The following is a 23,654-nucleotide window of genomic DNA, read 5'->3' as shown; positions in this document are numbered from 1 at the left end:
CTCCTGCCACTGAACTTCACTAATTCCCACTATATCTAACTTTAACCTATCCATTTTCCTTTTACATTTTCTAACCTACCAGCCCGATTAAGGGATCTGACATTCCACACTCCGTTCCGCAGAACACCAGTTTTCTTTCTCCTGATAACGACATGCTCTTGAGTAGTCCCCGTCTGGATATCCGAATGGGGGACTATTTTAACTCCAGAATATTTTAACCAAGGGGACGCCATCATCATTTAACCATACAATAAAGCTGCATGCCCTCGGGAAAAATTACGGCTGTAGTTTCCTCTTGCTTTCAGCCGTTCGCAGTACCAGCACAGCAAGGCCGTTTTGGTTAGGGTTACAAGGCCAGATCAGTCAGTTATCCAGACTGTTGCCTCTGCAACTACTGAAAAGGCTGCTGCCCCTCTTCAGGAACTACACGTTTCTCTGGCCTCTCAACAGATACCCCTCTGTTATGGTTGCACCTACGGTACGGCCATCTGTATCGCTGAGGCACGCAAGCCTCCCCACCAGTGGCAAGGTCCATGGTTCAAGGGGGGGATGGGGGGTAGGGGGGATGGGGGGGGGTCGTAATACCTAGATGACATAATAAAAGGAAACAAATGATGACAGAAGAGGGGGAAATTAATTTCCTCACTGCTGATGCAGTTGACCCTCACGTTAGCTCCTGCACAATCACATGAGGAAGTTGCATTGATCAGGCAAGTTTCCTATGTATTCCCTGCTGACATAGTTTCCACCCCTATCACATCTCTCTCCATCAAGAGCTGTGTGGAAATGATTATGAAAATAGTGTTAACTTATCACACATGGGCATTAAGACAAAATATTCCAGATGTATCATGTATCTTGTTTAGTGATGAAGCCACATTTACCAATCATGGGCAGGTAAACCTCCAATATACGCACTATTGGTACATTAACAATCCATGTTGGCTTCATCAGATAGAACACCAGAGTCCACAGAGTGTAAACTTGTGATGTGTGATACTGAACACATTCCTCTGCAGACTAGGAGAAACATGTGTTACAAACATGAAGGCTGTCCAGCTCTTAAGGCAAGAAATGCTACAGCATGTCTTCACAAACTGTTTTCAAATCTTTGGACTTGTACCTCAGCCAGGAAGTCCCCGGATTTCACAAATGTAGACTTTTTTTCTGTGCAGTATGTTGAAAGATGCTGTCAACAAGGACATATCAACTACACCTGATGATATGGAATGATGTATTACTGCAGCCTGCTCGGACATCTCCACTGAAATGCAAACATGCTTACAGCAGTTCTTCCTTATCAGACTGGAAGCGTGTATTTATACTGCTGGTGGTCATCTTGAACACAACCTGTGATGGTTGGTTGTCTCATTACTGGTCAGAATCCACGTAACTAGTGTATGCACTTGTGTTGTTTTTTAATGTGTGCTACCACTGGTATTGTGGAAGGGTTTGTGTGAGAACGTTTTAAGATCTGATACCTCATTAATGACTCACAATATAATCTGCAACTTACACCACTGACATTCTAATTTACCCTACTTTCAGTTTGTTAACGCCAATAGGCATTGTTCCATTTAAAAATATGTATTTTTTTTACAAACAATACACTTCCTAAGTATTATTACGATCTATAAGAACAAGAATGATCCATTATTGACAATATAATGTAAATAGATAGATAGAAGACATACTCATCAAGCAATGTCAGGAGAACATACACATACAAAAAGGTTTAACTTTTACACGCTTTTGCAGCCAGTGCCTCCTTCTTCTGGCAAAAGAGTTGAAGGGGAAGGAAAAAAGAGGAGTGGAGAGGTTTAGGGAAACGGGTACAGCTGAGAAAAGTCACCCAGAACCCTGGGTCAGTGGAAACTTACTGGACAAGATGAGAAGGAAAGATCTGTTTATTGGCTAATAATATGAGCCCATGTCCGCAGCTCGTAGTCTAGTGGCTATCACTGCTACCTCTGGATCACGGGGTCCTGGGTTCGATTCCTGGCTGAGTTGGGGTTTTTCTCTGCCTGGGGAGTAGGTTTTTGTGTTGTCCTCATCATTTCATCATCATCATCATCATTCGTGAAAGAGGCTAGATTGGACTGTGAAAAAATTGGGACTTTGTACGGGCACTGTGACCACGCAGTTGAGCAGCCCACAAACCAATCATCATCATCATCATCATCATCATCATCAACATCATTGTCATCATTATGATCAATATGAGCCCATGACCATCAATTCATTCTGTGAAAACCGCACATCAATAGCCATTTCCGTTTCCCCAATATTTGCAGTGCAAGTTTTAGGTGATTCACCCTGTATATGCTGATGCAGGTAATGAAACACTCCAGGTCAGAAAATTAATTCCTGGCTAGACTTGTACTTTATAAATAAAATATAAAGCAACAAATTCTTTGGTGCTGTGGTAGGGTTAACACATAACATGGAAAACAATTTGAAAACAATGTGGTAAAAATAAGCTCTAAGGTACGTCTAATGAGGATATGTGACTGAAGTCTACTATAGATTTGACTTACACACTTGTATTTTGTATTATGATATGTGCTTGTGTTGTCAGTATTCACACAAATAACTGTTAAGAAGAAAACCACCACCTGTGTCATTGGAATCCGCTCAAGACAACCTTACAGGGACAAATTTAGGGAACGTAATGCAGCGACAGTACCCTCAATATAAATGATTTAACAACTCAAGTTACTCCTTAATTATTTATATTCTGCCAGTACTTTCCATTACCAGATTTGATTTGTACCTCAATACATATCATAAAAAAGACTGCATTACATCATTAAACGGGGATGTGCACCACCACAGTATATGGAAAATGAATGACCATCACACAGAAAGCAGAAAGGATACAAGTAAAAAATATCTTGTAAATGATAGTTGAATTGTTTACAACAAGCTGTCTCTGAATCTAAAGAGCATGAGCAAAGTACATGATTCAGAAATGAAGGAAAATGTTTTATAATTTCTGCTCCTCCAAACAGTGTTAAGCGGCATTTACACTGAATCTGAAAAATGTTTTGCAACAATGCTCACAATGTTGTTTGAAGCTACTGCTTCATTAAACATGAAAACAGCTATCCATGGCTGTGTCAATACAGATCAAAAGAACCATTGATTCTGGCCTGTGACTGCTAAATGCTCGTCTATAGTGCTAGTGTTCATTTATTTCATGACTTACTTCCTGTAGTGGACTGTAGTAAATGTGTTGCCTCACAATGTGTGGTAAGTTCACAGTGTGTGGTAAGTTCAAATATCTGTTGTTGTGACAAAATGAAAGATACATACTCTTCTCACATTCTGTTGCAGATGAATGTCAGTGGAGTGAGCGAAGTGGAAAGTATGGAACTCCTGAGCTCAAACAAGACTCCATCAAAAAAATCAGAGCAGTGCTTAATACCATCAACAGTGACGTAGCAAAGAAATTGAGGTTTCTGCTGACACAATATACATGCATTCTCTTTGTGGTAGAACTGAAAGTATATAAGAGAAGAAGGAATCATCAGTGAGCTTGGATAGAGCAGCAGTTTGACAACAGATTCCTGCATCACATTCATTAGTGCCAATTGTGAAACTGCCATAGAAGAGGTGATAGGTGTTGATGATAAATATGATTTGATATGATATATTAACAGTTTATAAAAGTTTCAATACGAAATAAAACATTTTCCCATTTGTCTTTGCATAACTGAACTGCCTTTGCATAATTCTTTTGAGATTCTTTGAAAGAATTCCCCTACTGCCAAATACATAAGATTAACACCAAATCCCTACTTCACAGAAATTGAATTTTTTAAAATTTGTGTTAAAAATAAGTTATATCAAACACGTAGAGTTTTAAAACTAGACTGTGACATCATAGTGAAGTTACAAAGTGCAGTGGAATCTTCCACATCAGCTTATGCAGCCTACCATTCCCACCAACACTCTATTGTATATTTTTGTCCAATATGGTGATGCACCTTTGTCTTCAACTACTTATATTACAAAGTATTACTAATGCAACACCAAACATCATTAATTCAGCCTCACCACTGGACACAATGTAGTGTACAAAGTGAAACATTTGTTGTATAGATGATATGAAGAAACATGTAGAAATTTGTCACTAGTGTGAATGGGGTTGTGAACAATGAACATAGTCGAAAACATGTTGTAGAATTGGTCAGAAACAGTGTTGTGAACAGAAACATATTTCTAAACTTAGTGTAAACATAGCTTTATGCAATACTGAGAAACCCAGCATGATGGTTATACATTACCAAATGGCACTCTGTGTCCTAAAGATAGTAAAGCATACAAAAAACTGGTTTATATACAGGAAAATTACTGCTTCTGGTACATTTTTATGTTACTGTCTGTGCAAACATTTTCTGTTTCACTGTAAGAAAATGCTAGTGGTATACAATGTGTGAATTATATTGAAGTATAGTAAAGTTACTGTATTTAATATTATTTTGCATATGTAGTGATGTTTATATGAATTCAACTGCTTGCTAACAATTGTACTAAGTCATGCTGTAATATTTAAACACACTTATGTGGTTGTTACTTAAATATGTATAACTTTTTAAGATGTGATTACAGGAAATTGCAGTTCGAGGAAATGGGCAAGTGGAAACATCAACAACAGTGAAAGCGATTAACAAGGAGTCATGTTGGAAAATTTATACTGAATTTAAAGATCTAACTCTTCAAGCATCATAGAATTTGATTACTATTGTCCCCTCTGTAGTGAATGGTGAGGTATCTAATGTGGGTTCTTTTCAAACGGGCATGGATGATTTCCTATCCCATCGTTCAAACAATCTGAGCTTCAGCTCCACCAATAATGTTCTCAATGTTGATGGGACTTTAAAACTCTTCCTTCTGTCCCTTTTCCCAGATTAACTGTATCTTCAGCAAGACAATGCAGTACCCCGTCAAGTCCAATTTGTGTAAGAATGGGTTGGAGAATACTGGCACTTCACACCATTTAGTACATTCTATAGTTCATCTACAGATGTCAGTGGCAAGTAATAAGTGTACCTACTGTCTGATAATGTACGTCTATTGTATTTTCTCCTTCAGCACTCAACAGGTGATTTGTATCTTCAGGTCTAATTTAACTCAAGGTACAGTGCATTACCAGTAAAATACATCACTAGATTCCCATACTACTCTTCTTGTGTTTTAAACCGTAAAAGGCTGATCATCTTAGTTGAGGAATTGTCTGAAACCCAACTTTGTATTTAAAGTGCTATACGGAACATATCCACATCACTACTCACATTGTATTATACAGTTTTTGCCAGACTATTATCTGGTATCAGCACTTGGCTCACTTCATTCATATTCCTTGACAGCGCCACATGTCTTTCTTTATCTAAGACAACCATTAGGTATTATCCAACACTTATGGCACTGTTTTTTGTACCTATCTCTTCCTACAGCTCATGAACTCCTATCTTGATGAACACTACGCAGTAGCAAAGTCCTTTTCATCATATTTGTCTTAGTTCACTGGAACAGTAATGATTGTGATGTTGTCCTGCTTCACTCTATTTTTTAAGCCTGTGAACAAGACTCCTCCTGTTCTACTGATAAAAGTAATCAATGATGTAATGAAGAAAGAGCTGCAAGCCCTACAAGTACGTAACATGTAATTTTTTGTCATTAAATATGCAAAATACTTACTTCAGACCACTCTCCCACTTTCCACGTTCCTTTACACTTATCATTATAGCACTCTTGTCTTACTGGAGGTTTTTCTGATTCATTGCACAAGCCATTAACTTCTGTTCCATTACTCAGCAAACATGTAACATCTCTGCGCTGCATAGCTGAAAGATAAGAGTAAACAATTACAAACTGAGCTCAAGTGGGGATTTAATAATCTCAGTTTTGCTTCTGTAATGACATGCCCTGAAATTTGTAGTCTGTACATAATAACAAACAACTTATTTTATTTTTAAAACATTATTGTTGATACAGAGTAACAGTAATAGAATGTTCATTATTTGAATCTGCTTCTTACTGTTACAGTCAAGGTAATACTGTCGACAGAAACTTCAGCTTCCTGTAACATGTGGAATACATTCAGAACGGGATAAATGTTATCTATTTTCATTCGTGTTTCAAAAGTGCTGTAGCATAGCGCTGAAAATTGCCAACATAGAATCAGACAGAAGTTAGCTGCATAAATATTATCAGTCATGGCTTGATTGTGACAAGTGTTTTCCCACCTGAGATAGTCTGCAACTTTAGCTGAGAGGTGTCACAGCCTCACGGGAAATGAGACATTAAGTACACTACTATATATTAAATTATCCCTTTCCCTAGCATAAAATGGAGTGAAACTTCGTATGGTAGTCTGTATTGATAATAGCCAAGGATTTTGTTAATTTTAACTTCATATCTTCAGTACTTTGGTAAATACATAAAATTACTAAAAACACCAAATTTAGAACGTTCATAAATCAATAACATCATGACAAGCTCATACGTATTAGCTAACAGTTAATGAAGGACTTTAATGAAATATCTAACTTCCCAGTAGAAAGGAAACACTGCTTTTTTGCAGTACAATCAAACAATGGAAATTCCACCTAGGAATATCAACATTGTCAGAAAGACAGGTTGTTACTTACTGTAAAGAAGACACGTCAAGTTGCAGGCAGGCACAATTAAGAGACAATTACATAAAGCTTTTGCCCACAGTCTTCATCAGTAAAAGAGAGAGACACACGACATTCACCCACACAAGCAATTGCACCTCATGCACACACGACCACCAACTTTAGCATCTCAGGATGCACCTATCAGAATGCAACTATCATATGGGATACAAGCAGCAATCTGGATGAGGCGGGGAAGGGAAGGGACTGTAAGTAGTGGGTTTGGGGTCTGAAGGAAAGGTAGTGTTCAGTATCAGTAAGACCATGGGTATGAGGGAAGTTGATGTACTTGGAGGTGGCATCAACAGAGACGAGTAGGGATCCAAGAGGTATAGAGGATGGCAATGGTGGAGAGTCAGTGAAGAAAGTGGTTGGTGTCTTTGATGTGGAAAGGTAGATTAAGGGCAACCGGTTGGAGATGTTTGTCAATAAGGGCTGAAATTCTTTTAGTGGGGGCACAATATGCTGGCTGGTTATTCAGCCCTCATTGACCAACACCTCCAACCAACTGCCTGTAATCTAGCCTTCCATGTCCGCTTCCTTCGCCATCTCTCCACCATTGCCACCCCTTTACTTCCTGGATCACTACTCATCACTGTTGACACCACCTCTCTATCCTCTTAAGTCACGACATACACATATGTCCACATGAGGTCTTTGTAGTGTCATACTTCCAAGTGTCGTTTTTCCGAATTGAGACCTGATTTGCACTTCATGTGGTTTCTGTTTTTGCCAGTAGGTCACATGCAAGTCAGTTTTGGCAGGTTTTATCACATCCTGAAGCTTCCGATCTGAAGGATGGCGTCATCTCCGACATGCGAGAAAGGTAAATTCAGTTTCAATAATTGTTTTTGAATTATATTTCTGTTTTTGTCATGTCTTACTCCAAACAAGTCATGGCATCAATAAAGTGATATGTGCATGCAATTAAAACGATAGGCTCATTACTTTACAAAAATCTACGGTTGAATTTGAAGAGCACATCTGTGTACATCAAGTCCTAGCTCACAGAATGTAGTGGTACTAACGCTAAGACTGGTCTCATTGCAGAATCATAATTTAAAATGTAATCTAAATTAAACTCTGATATATCAGCTACTAATACTGGAGTATAGGAGTTAATTCATTGCAGGTGTAATGGGTAGCATGGTGGATTAGTAATCCATAGGTCCTGGGTTTTAATATTGGTAGAAGCTCTAAAATTTTTAATATTTTTATTAGGTTGACTTTCATTTCTTTATTCAATCACTCCAACAGTTACCTTCACTTTATATAATTTTCAGTTCTCTGACAGACGATGAAATTATAAAACGACTTGAGACGAATGACTTGAGTTCCTTTTCAGTTGAAGATGAGGTTTCTGTTGATGAACTTCCAACTTCACCTCAACAAAATGGTGTGCTTGAAGTTGAAGCATGCAATGTGGATGTTAATCTTGAGGCATCTGCATCTGACAATGACACACATAATCCTGGAACATCAGCTTCATCTTCTCACTGTTGTCCACTAAGCTGGAGGCTATCTAAGTAAGCAATACATTTGTGTAGTTCTGTAGGTCATCTGACATGATTTATGAGGTAGATCAGTATTTTTCAGTGGTACTGTTTGTTTGCTGGATGTGTAATTGACAGCCCTCTGATGAAAACTTTGAAGAACAGGTAGACGATGAACTGAGAAACCCTTCATAGTTTTTCTTTGGGTACATCAATAAAAATTTCTGGAAAAATATTGCAGGACAAACTAATTTATATAATTGCGACAAGAACTCAAAAAATCTTGATACAGATACTAATGAAATTTTGTTCCTTGTCAGCATTGAAATATTGATGGGTACATTGAGATTGCCCCAGGCAAGACGTTACTGGAATACGCAACTTGATATTCCACCTGTATCATCAACCATGACAAGAGATAGATACTGCAAATTATGGAATAATCTGCATTTTGTAAATAATTTGGAAGATCATGACGCAATGACAAACTCTGGAAGGTTAGACCTGTAACTGATGCTTTTAGAAATAAATGTTTTAGTTTATCCAGCTCACAACACCTGTCTGTGGATGAACAGATGATCCCATTCATGGGGAGGTGTAATATGTGGACATATGTACCTTCCAAACCTAATACACTTGGCTATATACACTGGCAAAGGAATGATTCCTGAAAGTGATCAGAAAGAACATGGTCTTGGAGTGGGTATACTCAAAGTACTGGCTAGAACTGTACCCAATGAATACAATAATGTAATTTACAGTGACAGATTTTTCACCAGTTCAGAAGCTGTTCAGCTTTTACTGGACAGGAATATATTTCACACAGGCACTGTGATGGCCAACAGAATAAAAGGAGTAGCTTCTCAAGTTCAAGAGAGATCAGGAGCTACAGCAGAGGCTATGGCACGAGTACGTAAGGGAGGACCAGGAAGTTTGTGCCCTCAAATGGAAGGAATATAAATCTGTCACTTTGTTGTGCTTGTGCAGAGGGAGTGAATCAGAGCGTATCTACAAACGGTGGTGTTAATACAGAAAAAGCAAAGGTTAGTGTCAAACAACCAGCCATCATCCAAAGTTTTAATCGCAATATGGGTGGCATTGATCTTTGTGATAGATACATGGCATACCATAGATCAAACATCAGGACAAAAAAGTGGACTGTCAGAGTATTCAACCACTTCACTGATTTAGCCATAATTAATTCATGGATTATGTACAAAAGGTGTAGTCAAAAAGAAGGGATAGCGAAACAAAAGTGTATGTCTCCCATTAACTTCAGAATTCACTTGGCCCATGGCTTAGTAAAGTCTTCAAATATTGTAGACTCACTGGAACTGTCAAAAGAAATTTCTACGAGTGTGATACAGCAATATGTCAGCAGTTCTGATAAATATGAGGAGCATCAGCCCACAAAATGAATACGAATTGTACCAAAGCCAACTACAGAAAGCAAATGTGACAGGGTTGGCCACCTTCTTAAATTTATTGAGAGTTGTTTTGCTCAATGTGTTGGTTACCAGGGTGCAAGTCATGTTCTTGCATAATGTATAAAAAGGGCAAAGTTTATTTGTGAGTATTAAAAAACAACTGTTTTGCTAAATTCCATGAACATGAGAAGTAATGTGTTCATAAAATGAGAATTAATGTATACATTTTTCATTGAAAATAAAAATATGAAAATACTATGAGATCGGTGTTTTTTCTCTGCTAAGACCCAGTGTACACATATGTGTACATTCAACTGTTCAAACTTTATATAAAATAAAACTTCAAAATTTGTATTTTTTTTTTTTTTTTTGTGCTACTTTGAGATCAACCCACCAACATCCTTCATGCTCATGGTTTTACAGATATCGAACACCACCACCTTTCCCAATGTCCTTCAGACTCCAAACCCACTACCTCATTCCCTTTATGCACCTTAGTAATCTTATCCTAATCCACAACTACTTCTCATTTGAAGAGAAGGTATACACACAAATCCACGGCACAGCCATGGACACCTCCATGGCATCCTCCTATGCTAACCTTTTTATGGGCCATCTAGAGGAGACCTTCTTAGTCTCCCAATACACCAAACTCCTGGTCTGGCTTAGGTTCATTAACAATATCTTCATGATCTGGACTCAGGGCTAAGACATCCAATCTTCATTCCTTCACAATCTCAATACCTTCTCTCACATCCACTTAATATGGTCTTTCTCAATCCAGCATGTCACCTTTGTAGATTTGACCTCCTCCTGTCTGTTAGTTTCATCCCCATCTCTGTCTACATTAAACAAGCAACCTGAATTTTAATGGCTGTCACCCCTTTCACACCAAAAAATCCCTCCCATACAGCCTGGTCACCCAGAGGCAGCGCATTTGCAGTGACAAAAACTCCCTTGCTCAATATGCTGAGGGTATCATCAAGGCTTTTACAGGCAGACACTATCTCCTAAACCCAGTCCACAAACAGATCTCCTGTGCCATTTCCCCTCACAACCCAAATCCTCCCATCACTACCAAGAACCAGCTGCAAAGGAGTCTCCCCTTCATTGCCTAGTACCACTCCCGACTGGAATAACTGAACAACATCCTTTGCCAGGACTTTGATTACCAATCATCATGCCATGAAATGAGAGACATTCGACTCAAGATATTTCCTATTCCTCCTAAAGTGGTGATTCATTGCCCACCCAACCTCCTCAACAGCCTAGTTGATTCCAATCCCAAACTCCTGCCATAAGGATCACATCCCTGTGGAAGACCCAGGTGCAAATCCTGCCCATTCCACCCACCCAGCACTTCCTATTCCAGTCCTGTCACAGGTTTATCCTACCCAATCAGGGGAAGGCCACCTGTGAAAGCAGCCAAGTCAATGACTAGTTCTTCTGCATTTTTGTTTGTTTGTTTAGTTTTTATTTTTTTCTTATAGAGGTGGCGCCCCTCCACGCCAACACTGGCATGATGGCCAACACGAAAGGTTTACTACCATCTCTGCATAAGGGTTAGTGTTCAGTAAAGTGAGGTCTCACAGGACGTGGGTACTGCAATGTTTGTGTACATCTGGTTAAGGTTAACCATTAACATGCCCATCTGGAGCTAGATTGGGTCAAAAATTGAATGAAGGGTAGTGTTTTTGAGGACAGAGGAAAAAAATGTCAAGGCAAGTGCCAAGGGAAAAAAAGTCTCTGCAATAGTCAGGCTCAGGTAGTAAGAGCAGTAGCAGAATCTTGCAGACTGAGACAGGTCATGCAAAGATGGCTTAAGTTAACAGCGGGTATATGCAAGAGGATATCATGTCAAGCCATATGTTAGTTGTAAGAGATCAGTCCGTTACCATACGGCAGCACAGTGTGTTGCAGTTTAAGCCATGAGAGCCACCTGCCACACTGCATCAGTGATGCCTGGGCACTGGGAAAGGCCTAGGTCGCCCATCAGTGTCTGGTAATCGATCACCATAGCCAAATGCTCGGAGATGTATGGTCACATAGTGACACTGCTCCTCCTTCACTGTCTGTGCTGACAAGCTCAGTGAGGGCTGAAGTTGAGTTTCCCTTGTGTGGCGGATGATGTAGTCACTACCCTTGACTCCCCTGATCTTCTCAACTCGATGTTGCGTCTGTGTTCGGCGGCACTTACGATGCCGTCAGTCATTTCTTCTTGGTCTATGCCATGTCTCCAGTTCAGCCATCACTGGAAAATGCTGGGCAGCCGAGCCAGTTTGGCACATATGGGCTGCAGCAGCTAGCACAAGTTGACGCCTCGTCTCATTGTCTGTCACAGGTGCGGGTGTTGTGCTCGCCGGCGCATTTGACCCACTGTGGTGAGTTGCGCAGTATTTAGCCAATGCCCTTCAGCTTGGCACCTAAAAACCCATAAAATTTGGGTCTATGCCTTGGGGAGGGGGGGGGGGGGGGGGCTTCAGCAGTCACAGGAAAGGCTAAGAGCTTCCTTATCCCAAAGATATCACTGCCGTCTGTATCACTGCAATCATTGCACAGCTTTTTCTACTGGTATGACTACCAATCAGCTGTCCACCAGGATGAGCGGCTACCACCAAACTGTGGCCAAGAGAAAAGTAGACCAAACTGTGGAACAACATGGGCTGAACACAACACACTTGATTTCAATGGCTGCTTTGTTACCTGAGCCATCTGGACCCTTCCCTCCACCACCAGGTTTCCTGAAATGTGGGGATGTAAGTTATCCTTATAACACATTCTCTGCTCCTTTAATTACCCTGGCCTCAACCTACGGCAACATGCTGTCCCCACACCCTCCACCCAACAGTTTCAACCCACTCTGCCCTATCATCGCTTTCCCATTCTCATTTCCCACACTGTTTATTTGCAGCCCTCTGCCAATGCATCCGCCCATCTTTACCCGCTCCTCCGTTTTTTGCTCCTTTCTGCCCACCTTCCTACCCCACAACCTCCTAATGCTGCGCCTGTTGGCTTCTCGACCTTGCTCACTCCACCAGACAGCATTCGTCTCTCTCCCCACCTGTACACTACTGTCCCTTGCCCGTCCCCGCTCATCTGGTCATGAAAGCTTTCACTGTATGACTGTAGTATATTGTAATGAAAAAGATTGATGCTACTCACTGTATGAGGTCATTGAGTCTAGGACAGACACAATGAAAAAGACTGCTCTACATCTTAGCTTTTGGACCTCTGAAGTAGAAAACACACACACACACACACACACACACACACACACACACACACACATGTACGACCACTGTCTCTGGCCACTGTGGCTCAGCTATTTTGTAACTGCACCTGAAGGGAGCAACAATCTGGTGGTAGGGATAAGGAGGAGACAGGGAGTGTGGAGTGGGGAAAATGGGGGTGGAGATCAGGATAATATGGGGGAAGATGTAGTGCTGCTTACGAGAGGGATGTAGGGATGTGGTGGGGCAGGAAGGGCTGCAAGGTACAGTCAAGAGGTTTAGATGGGGCCAGGAGCAGGTGGGGCAGGGGGAGTGGAAAAGTAGAGAACGGGAAAAGGACTAGTGGGTGCACTGGTCGAATAAATTTCTGCATTGTGCTGCAGTGGAAGCAGGGTGGGGATATGTTAGTGGAGAACAGGGCTGGTGAAAGTTGAGGCAGGGTGGGGAGGATTACAGGTTGGTTGCTATACTGCAGGTAGAGTTCCCACCTGTGCATTTCATAAAGGCCGGTGTTGGCAGTAAGAATCAAGATGGTGCAGGCAATGAAGGAGTCACTGAAGTTGAAGTAATGCACATTGTGTTGGGCGGCATGTTCAGCAACTGGGTAGTCTCTTGGCCACAGTCTGTTGGTGGCTATTCATGCAAATAGAAAGCTTGTTAGACATTATGCCTACATAGAAAGCAGCACAGTGGTTGTAGCTTAGTTTGTAGATCACATGAATGCTTTCACAGATAGCCTTGGCTTCAGTGGATTAGGAGATTCCTGTGTCCAGACTGTATTAGGTGGTGGTGTGTGGATGTATGGGACAGATCTTGCTTGTAGGTTAACTGTGGATATATGAGTCATGAGGTCAGAGACTGAGGCCAGGAGAAGAACAAGGATGGACAGGGATACTGCATAGGTTGGGTGCATTGCCGAATACCACAATGAGAAGAGTGGGAAGGATAGTGGGAATGATATTCTTCATTCTCAAAAATGTCATCAATGAATCTGAACCAAGTGACAGGGTTCGGATTCTGGGTGGTTAGGAAGAATTCACCTAGGAAGCTCATAAATATGTTGGCATAGGATGGTGCCATGAAGGTAGCCAATTGCTGTACCACAAATTTGTTCGTAGATGATGTCATCAAAGGAAAAGTAATACTGAGCAAGGCTATATATGGCCGTGGTGACCAAGAAGGAAGTTATAGCTTTGGAGCCAGTCAGGCATTGGAAAGATAGAATTCACTAGTGGCAAGGAAGGACTGGAGATCCTGTTGGATTTCTGGAATGGGGTCACTGTGGCAGGGTTTGTAGGTGGACACATCTGACATCTGTTCAAGACCCTCCACCAGGTAACCCCTACAGTTCAAAACCACAGTGATGGACCTTTGTTGGTAGGTACTATTATAGTGCCGGGATTAGCTTCTATGTGGTGGATCGACATTCCTTCTGTGGATGTAAGGTTTATTTCCATCATGGTGAGGCAAGGTTTCAGGTTAAGAAATTCTGGAATGTTAACCAGTGAGGGGTGGGGGGTTGATTAAGGAGCAATGAGGGTGGATCATGGTGGGATGGAGGAGTAAACAGAGTCATCAGGCAGGGTGCAATATTGGTTTTAGGATGAGTCTGACTGGTAGCATTGTTGGTGAGAAAGTATTGCCACTGTAGGGACTGGAAGAAGATCCACCAACTTTACGAAACAGACCCAACACAAAACCAATACTAAACCAAGCCTGGCTCATTTCTCTCCTCTGCCAAACCATGATCCAGCCCCACTGTGCCTTATTCACATTCCATAATTTCTTAACCTCAAACCTCCACCCCCGTCCCCCTATAATTCCCCAACTTCCTCAACATGGAAAATAACCTAACATTCACAGAAAGAATAGCAATCTACCACCTAAAAATGGATTTCGACCTTATGGCCTTCCCTGCCGCCAAAGGCTCCACCACTGTAGTTATGCTGCACAGATTACCTGGTGGAAGGACTCTGCTAGCTGTCAGATTTGTCCGCCTACAAATCTGCCACATTGAACCCATTCCATTAATCCTACACGATATTGAGTCCCTTCTCAAATCCTTAATCCATCCCACGAACATCTCTCTCTCCTCACCTGTAACCTCCTCACATCCCTACCTTCTACATGCTTCCTATAGTCCATACATCCAACCACACAGGACATCCCATTGTGGCTGGGTACTGTGCCCCCACTGAGTTAATCCCTGCTCTTGGGGACCAACACCTTCGGCCTATGACCTGTAACCTACCCTCCTATGTAAAAGACACCAACTATTTCCTCCATCGACTCAACACAGTTCCACACCATGCTTGTCACTTTTGATGCCACCTTCCTTTACATTAATATCCCTGCTGTTCATGGCCTTGCTGCTACTGAACACAACCTTTCGAATATCTGTCTGGCTAGTCTGGCTACAAACCTACAATGTCCTCCTTGGTCACAATAATCAACTATATACTTGCCCGCAACTACTTATTCTTCTTTGAAGGCATCACCTACAACAAATGCATGGTACAGCAATGGGTACCATCCCATTTCAACCAATTCAAGAGCCATCTAGAGCAGTCCTTTCTACAACCCAGAATCGCAAACTCCTCACCTGGTTTAGATTGACTGATGACATCTACATAATCTGGACTGAGGGTGAGGACACACTATCCACATTCCTCCAGAACCTTCTCCCCCATTCGCTTCACCCAGTCCTTCTCAACCCAGCAAGCCACCTACCTCAATGTTGACCTCTACCTAAAGGATGGTTACAGCAGTCCCTTCATCCATATCAAATCTACCAACCACAAGCAAAACCCCATTATGACAACTGCCACCCATTCTGTACCAAGAAGTTCCTTCCATACACCCTAGCCACCCATGGCCATTGCATCTCCTATCCCATCAAAGCCAGGGCTACCTGTGAAAGCAGTCATGTTATATACAAATTAAGCTGCAACTATTGTGGTGCTTTCAACAGGGGTTTGATGACTAACTAGCTGTCTTCCTGTATGCATGAATGGACATTGACAAACTGTGGCCAAGAGGCAGCTGAATTGTCCAGTTGCTCAACATGATGTCCAACACAACATGCTTCCCTCCAATGACTGTTTCACAGCCTGCACCATCTTGATTCTTCTTCCCAACACTAGCTTTTCTGAGTTGTACAGGTGGGAACTCTCTCTGTAGTATATCTTACATTTCTGTAATCCCCATAGCCTCAACCTTCACTAGTCCCTGTTCTCCATTTACCTATCCCCTTCACTGCTTCCACTCCAGCACATCAAAATCTTCTATTCCACCAATGCACCCTCTAGTCCTTTTCCCCTGCTCTCCCTTTTCCACCCTCCATCCCCCAAACCTCCCAACTGCACCTAGCAGGCAGACCCTGTCCCCCCATATCCTTACACCCTTCCATAAAAAGCACTACCCTCCCCCACCCCCTCCATTCACTGGCCTAGGCTTCATCTTTATCCCCACCACCAAACTGCTTCTCCCATCAGGTGCAGTTACAACTCAGTCCCACTACAGCAACCAGACACAGCAGTAGCTCAAAGGGCTTTCAGCCAAAAGCTGAAACGTATAGCAGTCTTTTCATTGTGTCTATCTGTGATTCAACTTCTCAGCTATATGATGTGTACCAATCTATCCTTTTCATAGTACTGCAGTTATTTCATCCTGGAATTTTCACTGTATGACAGTGATTTGTGGAGAACACCATTCAAATCTCCATCCAAAATTAGATTTTATATACTTTCCATAAAGTGATTAAGGCTGTCAACAGGATGCTCCCTTGTAAAAGGGCATAGTCAACTTATTTTCTCGTCATTGTCTTATCACTGCTCAGTCTTTGGGTCTAATGACCTCATTGTTAATGGGATCCTAAGTATCAATCTTTTTTTTCCCTGCCTAACTAGGCCTGGATGGCAAAGATCTGCTACTACCGTAGTAACCAAATAATAAAGTTTATAGATTGCATCTAACTGCCAGTGGACATTACGTGGGAAACTGGAAATGCACAAATGTTTAAAGACAAAGTAAAAGAATACTCATTAATGACTCCTATAATTTATCAGAATATTAGGACACAGGAATGTAAACTCTGCAATACTCTGATATTTGTGTTGCATATTTCCTTGCTCTACCAAACACAGACAACTAATAGTGGTCTGTGTAAAGTTGTATAAATGCTCTGTTTCAAGTTTTAGATAAAAACAGCAGTTGAGTAGTATGTGATGTGTACAGGAACTTTCTTCAAAGTAGCTGTTTTTCTCCTAATACAAGTATATAAAATAATCTAGAAGCAGTTCCCATAATTATCATTTTGAAGTAGCCTAGCTGTAGTCATAGTTTGTTGTTAGCATATCTTACATCAGTAGTCAGCAGTGGCTTTTTTTAATGAATAACTTGACTAGTTCCACATCCCTGAAGGCTCTCTTTTATTATGGGACTTACAGAGCAAGATGTGCAAATGAATGGAACTTTAATTGTCCAATAGTTGATTGGAATCATTACAATCTTATAAGTTGTGTGTGACATGACATACTGTGTATCAATGCTAGGAAGCCCACTCTTAATCTCATAATGAAAATGTATTAGAAATCACAGCAACAATCAGTCCTTTGAGGATGTCCACACTGGCACTGGTATTGGCGGCTGTAAGTGGCACCAGCTTTTATGTCCAGGACAACAGAGCAAGAGGAGAAATGCTTAACCCTATCTTAAAATATTCCTTCACAAAGGTCAATCCAGAAGTACTTCCCAGATAAATTCCTAGACAACTACAAATATGAATGATTTAGATATTAGGGTTAGTGGTGTTAAGAAATAGCTGAAATGGCTAAAATTGAAGGCATGCATATGAGCCTACTGGAATCCCTTTTGAGTTCTTCATAAAATTTCCAGCTGAAGTACGCCAACTCTGTCTGTTAATATCCAGTAGATTTCTCAAATAATTAAAGCACAATTCACTATCATCTACATTACAAAGCTACTGTCCAAATTCACTGACATATATATCTGTTGTAGAATCACAGAATGTAAAGGAGACCATCACTGAAAAACAGAAGTGTTGAGTCACTGATAGGTACACACAAAAGAAAGAAAACTTGCTAGCTTTCAGAGTTATCCATTGATGAGCTAGAGTAAAAATACAATTGATGAGCTAGAGTAAAATACAAAAGATAACTCCAAAAGCTAGCAAGTTTCCTTTCTTTTGTGTGTATCTGTCAACAACTCAATGCTTGGTTTTTGGTGAGTCATCTCCTTCAATCTAAAAGCATTTACATTCTTTGGTTTTACAGCAGATATATATCCTCAGATATCCTCAATCCAATCACAGTTTTTGTTTGACATTCCATATAACTGGACATTAATTAATAAGAAATGGTGTTGTACCCAGTCAAATACTTTCAACCTATCTGATCACCTTCATGCATGCTTTTCAAATGTTTATGTGAGGAACGTGTAAGTTTCGTTTTGGAAGACCAGTGCTTTCACAATCAATACTGATCTTATGGAAGAGGTCCTTCTTTTCAATATACCTCATTACTTCTGAACTCAGAATACGTTATAGTATTCTCTTCCCCACGCCTCTTCCAGATTCATGTCATTTTCTTCATTAAAGACATTCATTTTGTCCATTTGGATCACAGTTTGAGGAAAAATCCACAGACATGGCACATGGTACTGTGGCAGCCATCAACTGCCAATGACTCTAGGACGAAGAGTGATCTATCTTTGGATTCAGTGAGCTTTAGATCTTGTTTTGGACCTGAAGCAGTTTATTTTCTGGTTATTGTGTGTGAGGAAAAAGTATTTGAATGTAACTGTTGGTTATTTCTATCCAGAGACTCGTCAGTGTCAACAGAAAACCTGTGACACGTTTTGAAGGTCTCTATCTGTCCTGATGTGAACACAGAGTCAGTCATTTGAGTTTTACCAAGGAAAATCACCAAACATCAGTACAGCAGTATTTGTTGAGAAGTTATTTTACTTAGACAACCAGTTTTGACATCTCATTAATGCCATCTTCAGGTCCCTGCATAACAAAATTAAGTATATCTCTATTGCATATGATGGTATACCACAGCTGACTTTAAGTCCTTAAAACCTACAAATGCAATTTGCAGTGTTAAGACAAGTACCTGTGCACATACAGCACAATGACACAGAATTTGTACACATACTGGATAGCACAGAAACTACTTTGATACCACAGAGTTATAACAGAACATGCCCCCCCCCCCCAAAAAAAAGACAGAAATTAAGAAGCTCAAATGAATAAAACTTGTCTACTTTTTCCCCACTTTCTATCTTATAATTATTATTATTTTATTTTATTTTATTAATGTAAAAAACCTCCATGATTGTTGTAGATGAGAAACACCCTAGTTCTGTGGCAAATCTATTCTCATTTAAAGTAAAATGTTGCAATAGAACCTGTCAAGTACACAACAGTGGCCTATCTATCACCTAAGTACTATCACTGCTAGTGATATATAAGAGTTACTGTGCTGTATGTGCACGGGTACTTGTTTTAACACTGCAAATACCATTTTATAGGTTTTAAGGGCTTCCATTATTACATATCATTTTTAATATGCAGGGGCCTGAAGATGGCATTAATGAGATACCAAAACTGATTTTATAAATAAAATAACTTCTCAAATCATTTGGTTGTTCGGTGATTTTCCTTGGTAAATACTTGACCAGTCACTATCCTGATTTGACAGTGGGTCAACAGAGATAGTCATCTTAACTGTTGGACCATCCATGTTGTGGGATTTACTAGTGCTTGAGAGCTCTTCTGTGTTATCATGAAATCACTGAACAGACTACACAGGATTTATCCCTACATTGTGTGTCTCTATTACAAGACAGCAACCTGCAGACCTGCACCACAAATAATGTTGTGCAGCACTTCAGGCATTGCCTGCTGCAACAGCCACAAGCACCTGCGAGCCAAAAACCAATCCGCACTCATCCTACATGTTGGAGAATGTTCTGGACAACAACAATACCCTATGTTGTTGTTGTCCATGGAGTCTCTGGTAGCCACGATAAGAGGTGTCAAGTCTGGTGCCAGCAGAACGGTCTTCCACAACCACAGCGCTCATGGTGCTGCAGTCATGGGCATCATTTTCACAATATGTCATGTGCCCGCCAGCAGCTCATGCTGTATCCATGTGCCATGACAACATTAGGCTGGTGCTCAATGATGGAGACATTTGTAAAGTCTGCTTGTGTCTGTGTATGTGCGGATGGATATGTGTGTGTGTGTGTGTGTGTGTACACCTGTCCTTTTTTCCTCATAAGGGAAGTCTTTCCGCTCCCGGGATTGGAATGACTCCTTACCCTCTCCCTTAAAACCCACATCCTTTTTTCTTTCCCTCTCCTTCCCTCTTTCCTGAAGAAGCAACCGTCCAACATGGAGAGTTGTGTTTCTTGAAGATTTAATAAACTTGTCCTGCATTGCATTCCTGGTCAGTGTTTTCATTATGTCTCCACAGTACAAGACACATCACAGATTTGTGGATTATTCCATCCGTCACATGTCCATAATGGGCACACACACTGATGTCTGAGATGTACGTATATGCTTTATAGTTATCCTTGGTATTTATTCATCAAGTGCAGAAACAGAAACCTCAACACCACAAGCACACATTAGTGCTGAGACAATTGTCTGAGGTGTCAATACCGTCCACTATCCAGGATTACCTTGGGATCATGACAAAACCCCTAGGCAGACAGCGTGGTGTTTACTCCCAAAGTTGTCCGCGGTCTACCCAGTTAGTTTCACACACAAGGTTTACAAGTGTACACCAACAGCAGAAATGTGTCACTGCGATGACATGTAAAAAGTATCGTTGTTGTTGTCTTCAGTCCTGAGACTGGTTTGATGCAGCTCTCCATGCTACTCTATCCTGTGCAAGCAGCTTCATCTCCCAGTACCGACTGCAACCTACATCCTTCTGAATCTGCTTAGTGTACTCATCTCTCGGTCTCCCTCTACGATTTTTACCCTCCACGCTGCCCTCCAATGCTAAATTTGTGATCCCTTGATGCCTCAAAACATGTCCTACCAACCGATCCCTTCTTCTAGTCAAGTTGTGCCACAAACTTCTCTTCTCCCCAATCCTATTCAATACCTCCTCATTAGTTACGTGATCTATCCACCTTATCTTCAGTATTCTTCTGTAGCACCACATTTTGAAAGCTTCTATTCTCTTCTTGTCCAAACTAGTTATCGTCCATGTTTCACTTCCATACATGGCTACACTCCAAACAAATACTTTCAGAAACGACTTCCTGATACATAAATCTATATTCGATGTTAACAAATTTCTCTTCCTCAGAAACGCTTTCCTTGCCATTGCCAGTCTACATTTTATATCCTCTCTACTTCGACCATCGTCAGTTATTTTACTTCCTAAATAGCAAAACTCATTTACTACTTTAAGTGTCTCATTTCCTAATCTAATTCCCTCAGCGTCACCCGATTTAATTTGACTACACTCCATTATCCTCGTTTTGCTCCTGTTAATGTTCATCTTATATCCTCCTTTCAAGACACTGTCCATTCCGTTCAACTGCTCTTCCAAGTCCTTTGCCGTCTCTGACAGAATTACAATGTCATCGGCGAACCTCAAAGTTTTTACTTCGTCTCCATGAATTTTAATACCTACTCCAAATTTTTCTTTTGTTTCCTTTACTGCTTGCTCAATATACAGATTGAATAACATCGGGGAGGGGCTACAACCCTGTCTCACTCCTTTCCCAACCACTGCTTCCCTTTCATGCCACTCGACTCTTATGACTGCCATCTGGTTTCTGTACAAATTATAAATAGCCTTTCGCTCCCTGTATTTTACCCCTGCCACCTTTAGAATTTGAAAAAGAGTATTCCAGTCAACATTGTCAAAAGCTTTCTCTAAGTCTACAAATGCTAGAAACGTAGGTTTGCCTTTTCTTAATCTTTCTTCTAAGATAAGTCGTAAGGTCAGTATTGCCTCACGTGTTCCAACATTTCGACGGAATCCAAACTGATCCTCCCCGAGGTCTGCATCTACCAGTTTTTCCATTCGTCTGTAAAGAATTCGCGTTAGTATTTTGCAGCCGTGGCTTATTAAACTGATAGTTCGGTAATTTTCACATCTGTCAGCACCTGCTTTCTTTGGGATTGGAATTATTATATTCTTCTTGAAGTCTGAGGGTATTTCGCCTGTCTCATACATCTTGCTCACCAGCTGGTAGAGTTTTGTCATGACTGGCTCTCCCAAGGCCGTCACTAGTTCTAATGGAATGTTGTCTACTCCCGGGGCCTTGTTTCGACTCAGGTCTTTCAGTGCTCTGTCAAACTCTTCGCGCAGTATCGTATCTCCCATTTCGTCTTCATCTACATCCTCTTCTATTTCCATAATATTTTATAGCGATGATCATTTCTCTCTATGTAGGTGGGTGACAACAGAATGTTTTCACAATCGGAGGAGAAAACTGGTGATAGAAATTTCATGAGAAGATCCCATCGCAACGAAAAAAGCCTTTGTTTTCATGATTGCCACTCCAATTCACGTATCAAGTCTGTTGCACTATCTCCCCTACTTCACGATAATACAAAACGAACTGTCCTTCTTTGTACTTTTTTGATGTCGTCTGTCAGTCCCACCTGATGCAGATCCCACGCCACACGGCAATACTCCGGAATAGGGCGGACTAGCGTGGTGTAAGCAGTCTCTTTAGTAGACCTGTTGCACCTTCTAAGTGCTCTGCCAATGAATCGCAGTCTTAAGTTGCACTACCCCCAACATTATCTATGTGATCATTCCAATTTAGGTTATTTGTAATTGTAATCCCTAAGTATTTAGCTGAATTTACAGCCTTCAGATCTGTGTGACTTAATGAGTAATTGAAATTTAGCTGATTTCTTTTAGTACTTATGTGAATAACTTCACACTTTTCTTTATTCAGGATAAATTGCCACTTTTCGCACCACACAGATATCTTATCTAAACCATTTTGCAATTCGTTTTGATCATCTGATGACTTTACAAGATGGTAAATGCCAGCATCATCAGCAAACAATCTAAGACAGCTACTCAGATTGTCTCCTATGTCATTAATATGGATCAGGAACAATAGAGGGCCTATAGCACTTCCTTGGGGAATGCTGGATACTACTTCTGTTTTATTCGATGACTTTCTGTCTATTACTATGAACTGTGACCTTCCTGACAGGAAATCATGAATTCTGTTGCACAAGTGAGGTGATACTCTGGAGGCACGCAGTTTAATTAGAAGACGCTTGTGAGGAACGGTGTCGAAAGCCTTCTGGAAATCTAAAAATATAGAATCAATTTGACATCCCCTGTCGATAGCACTTATTACTTCATGAGTATAAAGAGAATGATATTTTCTGAATCCGTGCTCACTATGTGTCAATAAATCATTTTCTTCGAGGTACTTCATAATGTTCGAATACAGTATGTGTTCCAAAACCCTACTGAAAATTGACGTTAGTGATATAGGCCTGTAATTCAGTGGATTACTCCTACTTCTCTTTACGGGTGTAGGTGTGACTTGAGCAGTTTTCCAGTCCTTAGGTGCTGATCTTTCTGTGAGCGAGTGGTTGTATATAATTGCTAAATAAGGAGCTGTTTTATCAGCATACTCTGAGAGGAACCTGACTGGTGTACAATCTGGACCGGAGGCCTTGGCTTTATTAAGTGATTTAAGCTGCTTTGTTACACTGAGGATATCTACTTCTATGTTTCTCATCTTGGCAATTGTTTTTGATTGGAATTCAGGAATATTTACTTCGTCTTCTTT

At 40.8% G+C, this 23,654-nt stretch overlaps 1 protein-coding gene across 5 annotated transcripts in view; it reads right to left on the bottom strand.

The window, feature by feature from the left end:
* The window catches only part of LOC126272274 (protein madd-4-like), a 2,033,115-nt gene that overhangs the window by 58,300 nt on the left and 1,951,161 nt on the right, over positions 1-23,654 (bottom strand). For all 5 annotated transcript variants that reach the window (XM_049975019.1, XM_049975021.1, XM_049975022.1 and 2 more), the window contains exon 23: positions 5,704-5,849. In XM_049975019.1, the coding sequence (XP_049830976.1) occupies positions 5,704-5,849 (146 nt within the window). The remainder of the gene's footprint in view (positions 1-5,703; positions 5,850-23,654) is intronic.

This window comes from Schistocerca gregaria, chromosome 5, assembly GCF_023897955.1.
Source record: "Schistocerca gregaria isolate iqSchGreg1 chromosome 5, iqSchGreg1.2, whole genome shotgun sequence".
Classification (NCBI taxonomy): domain Eukaryota; kingdom Metazoa; phylum Arthropoda; class Insecta; order Orthoptera; family Acrididae; genus Schistocerca; species Schistocerca gregaria.
The sequence above is the reverse complement of the archived record's forward strand: the minus strand, read 5'-3'. Positions and strand labels throughout refer to the sequence as shown.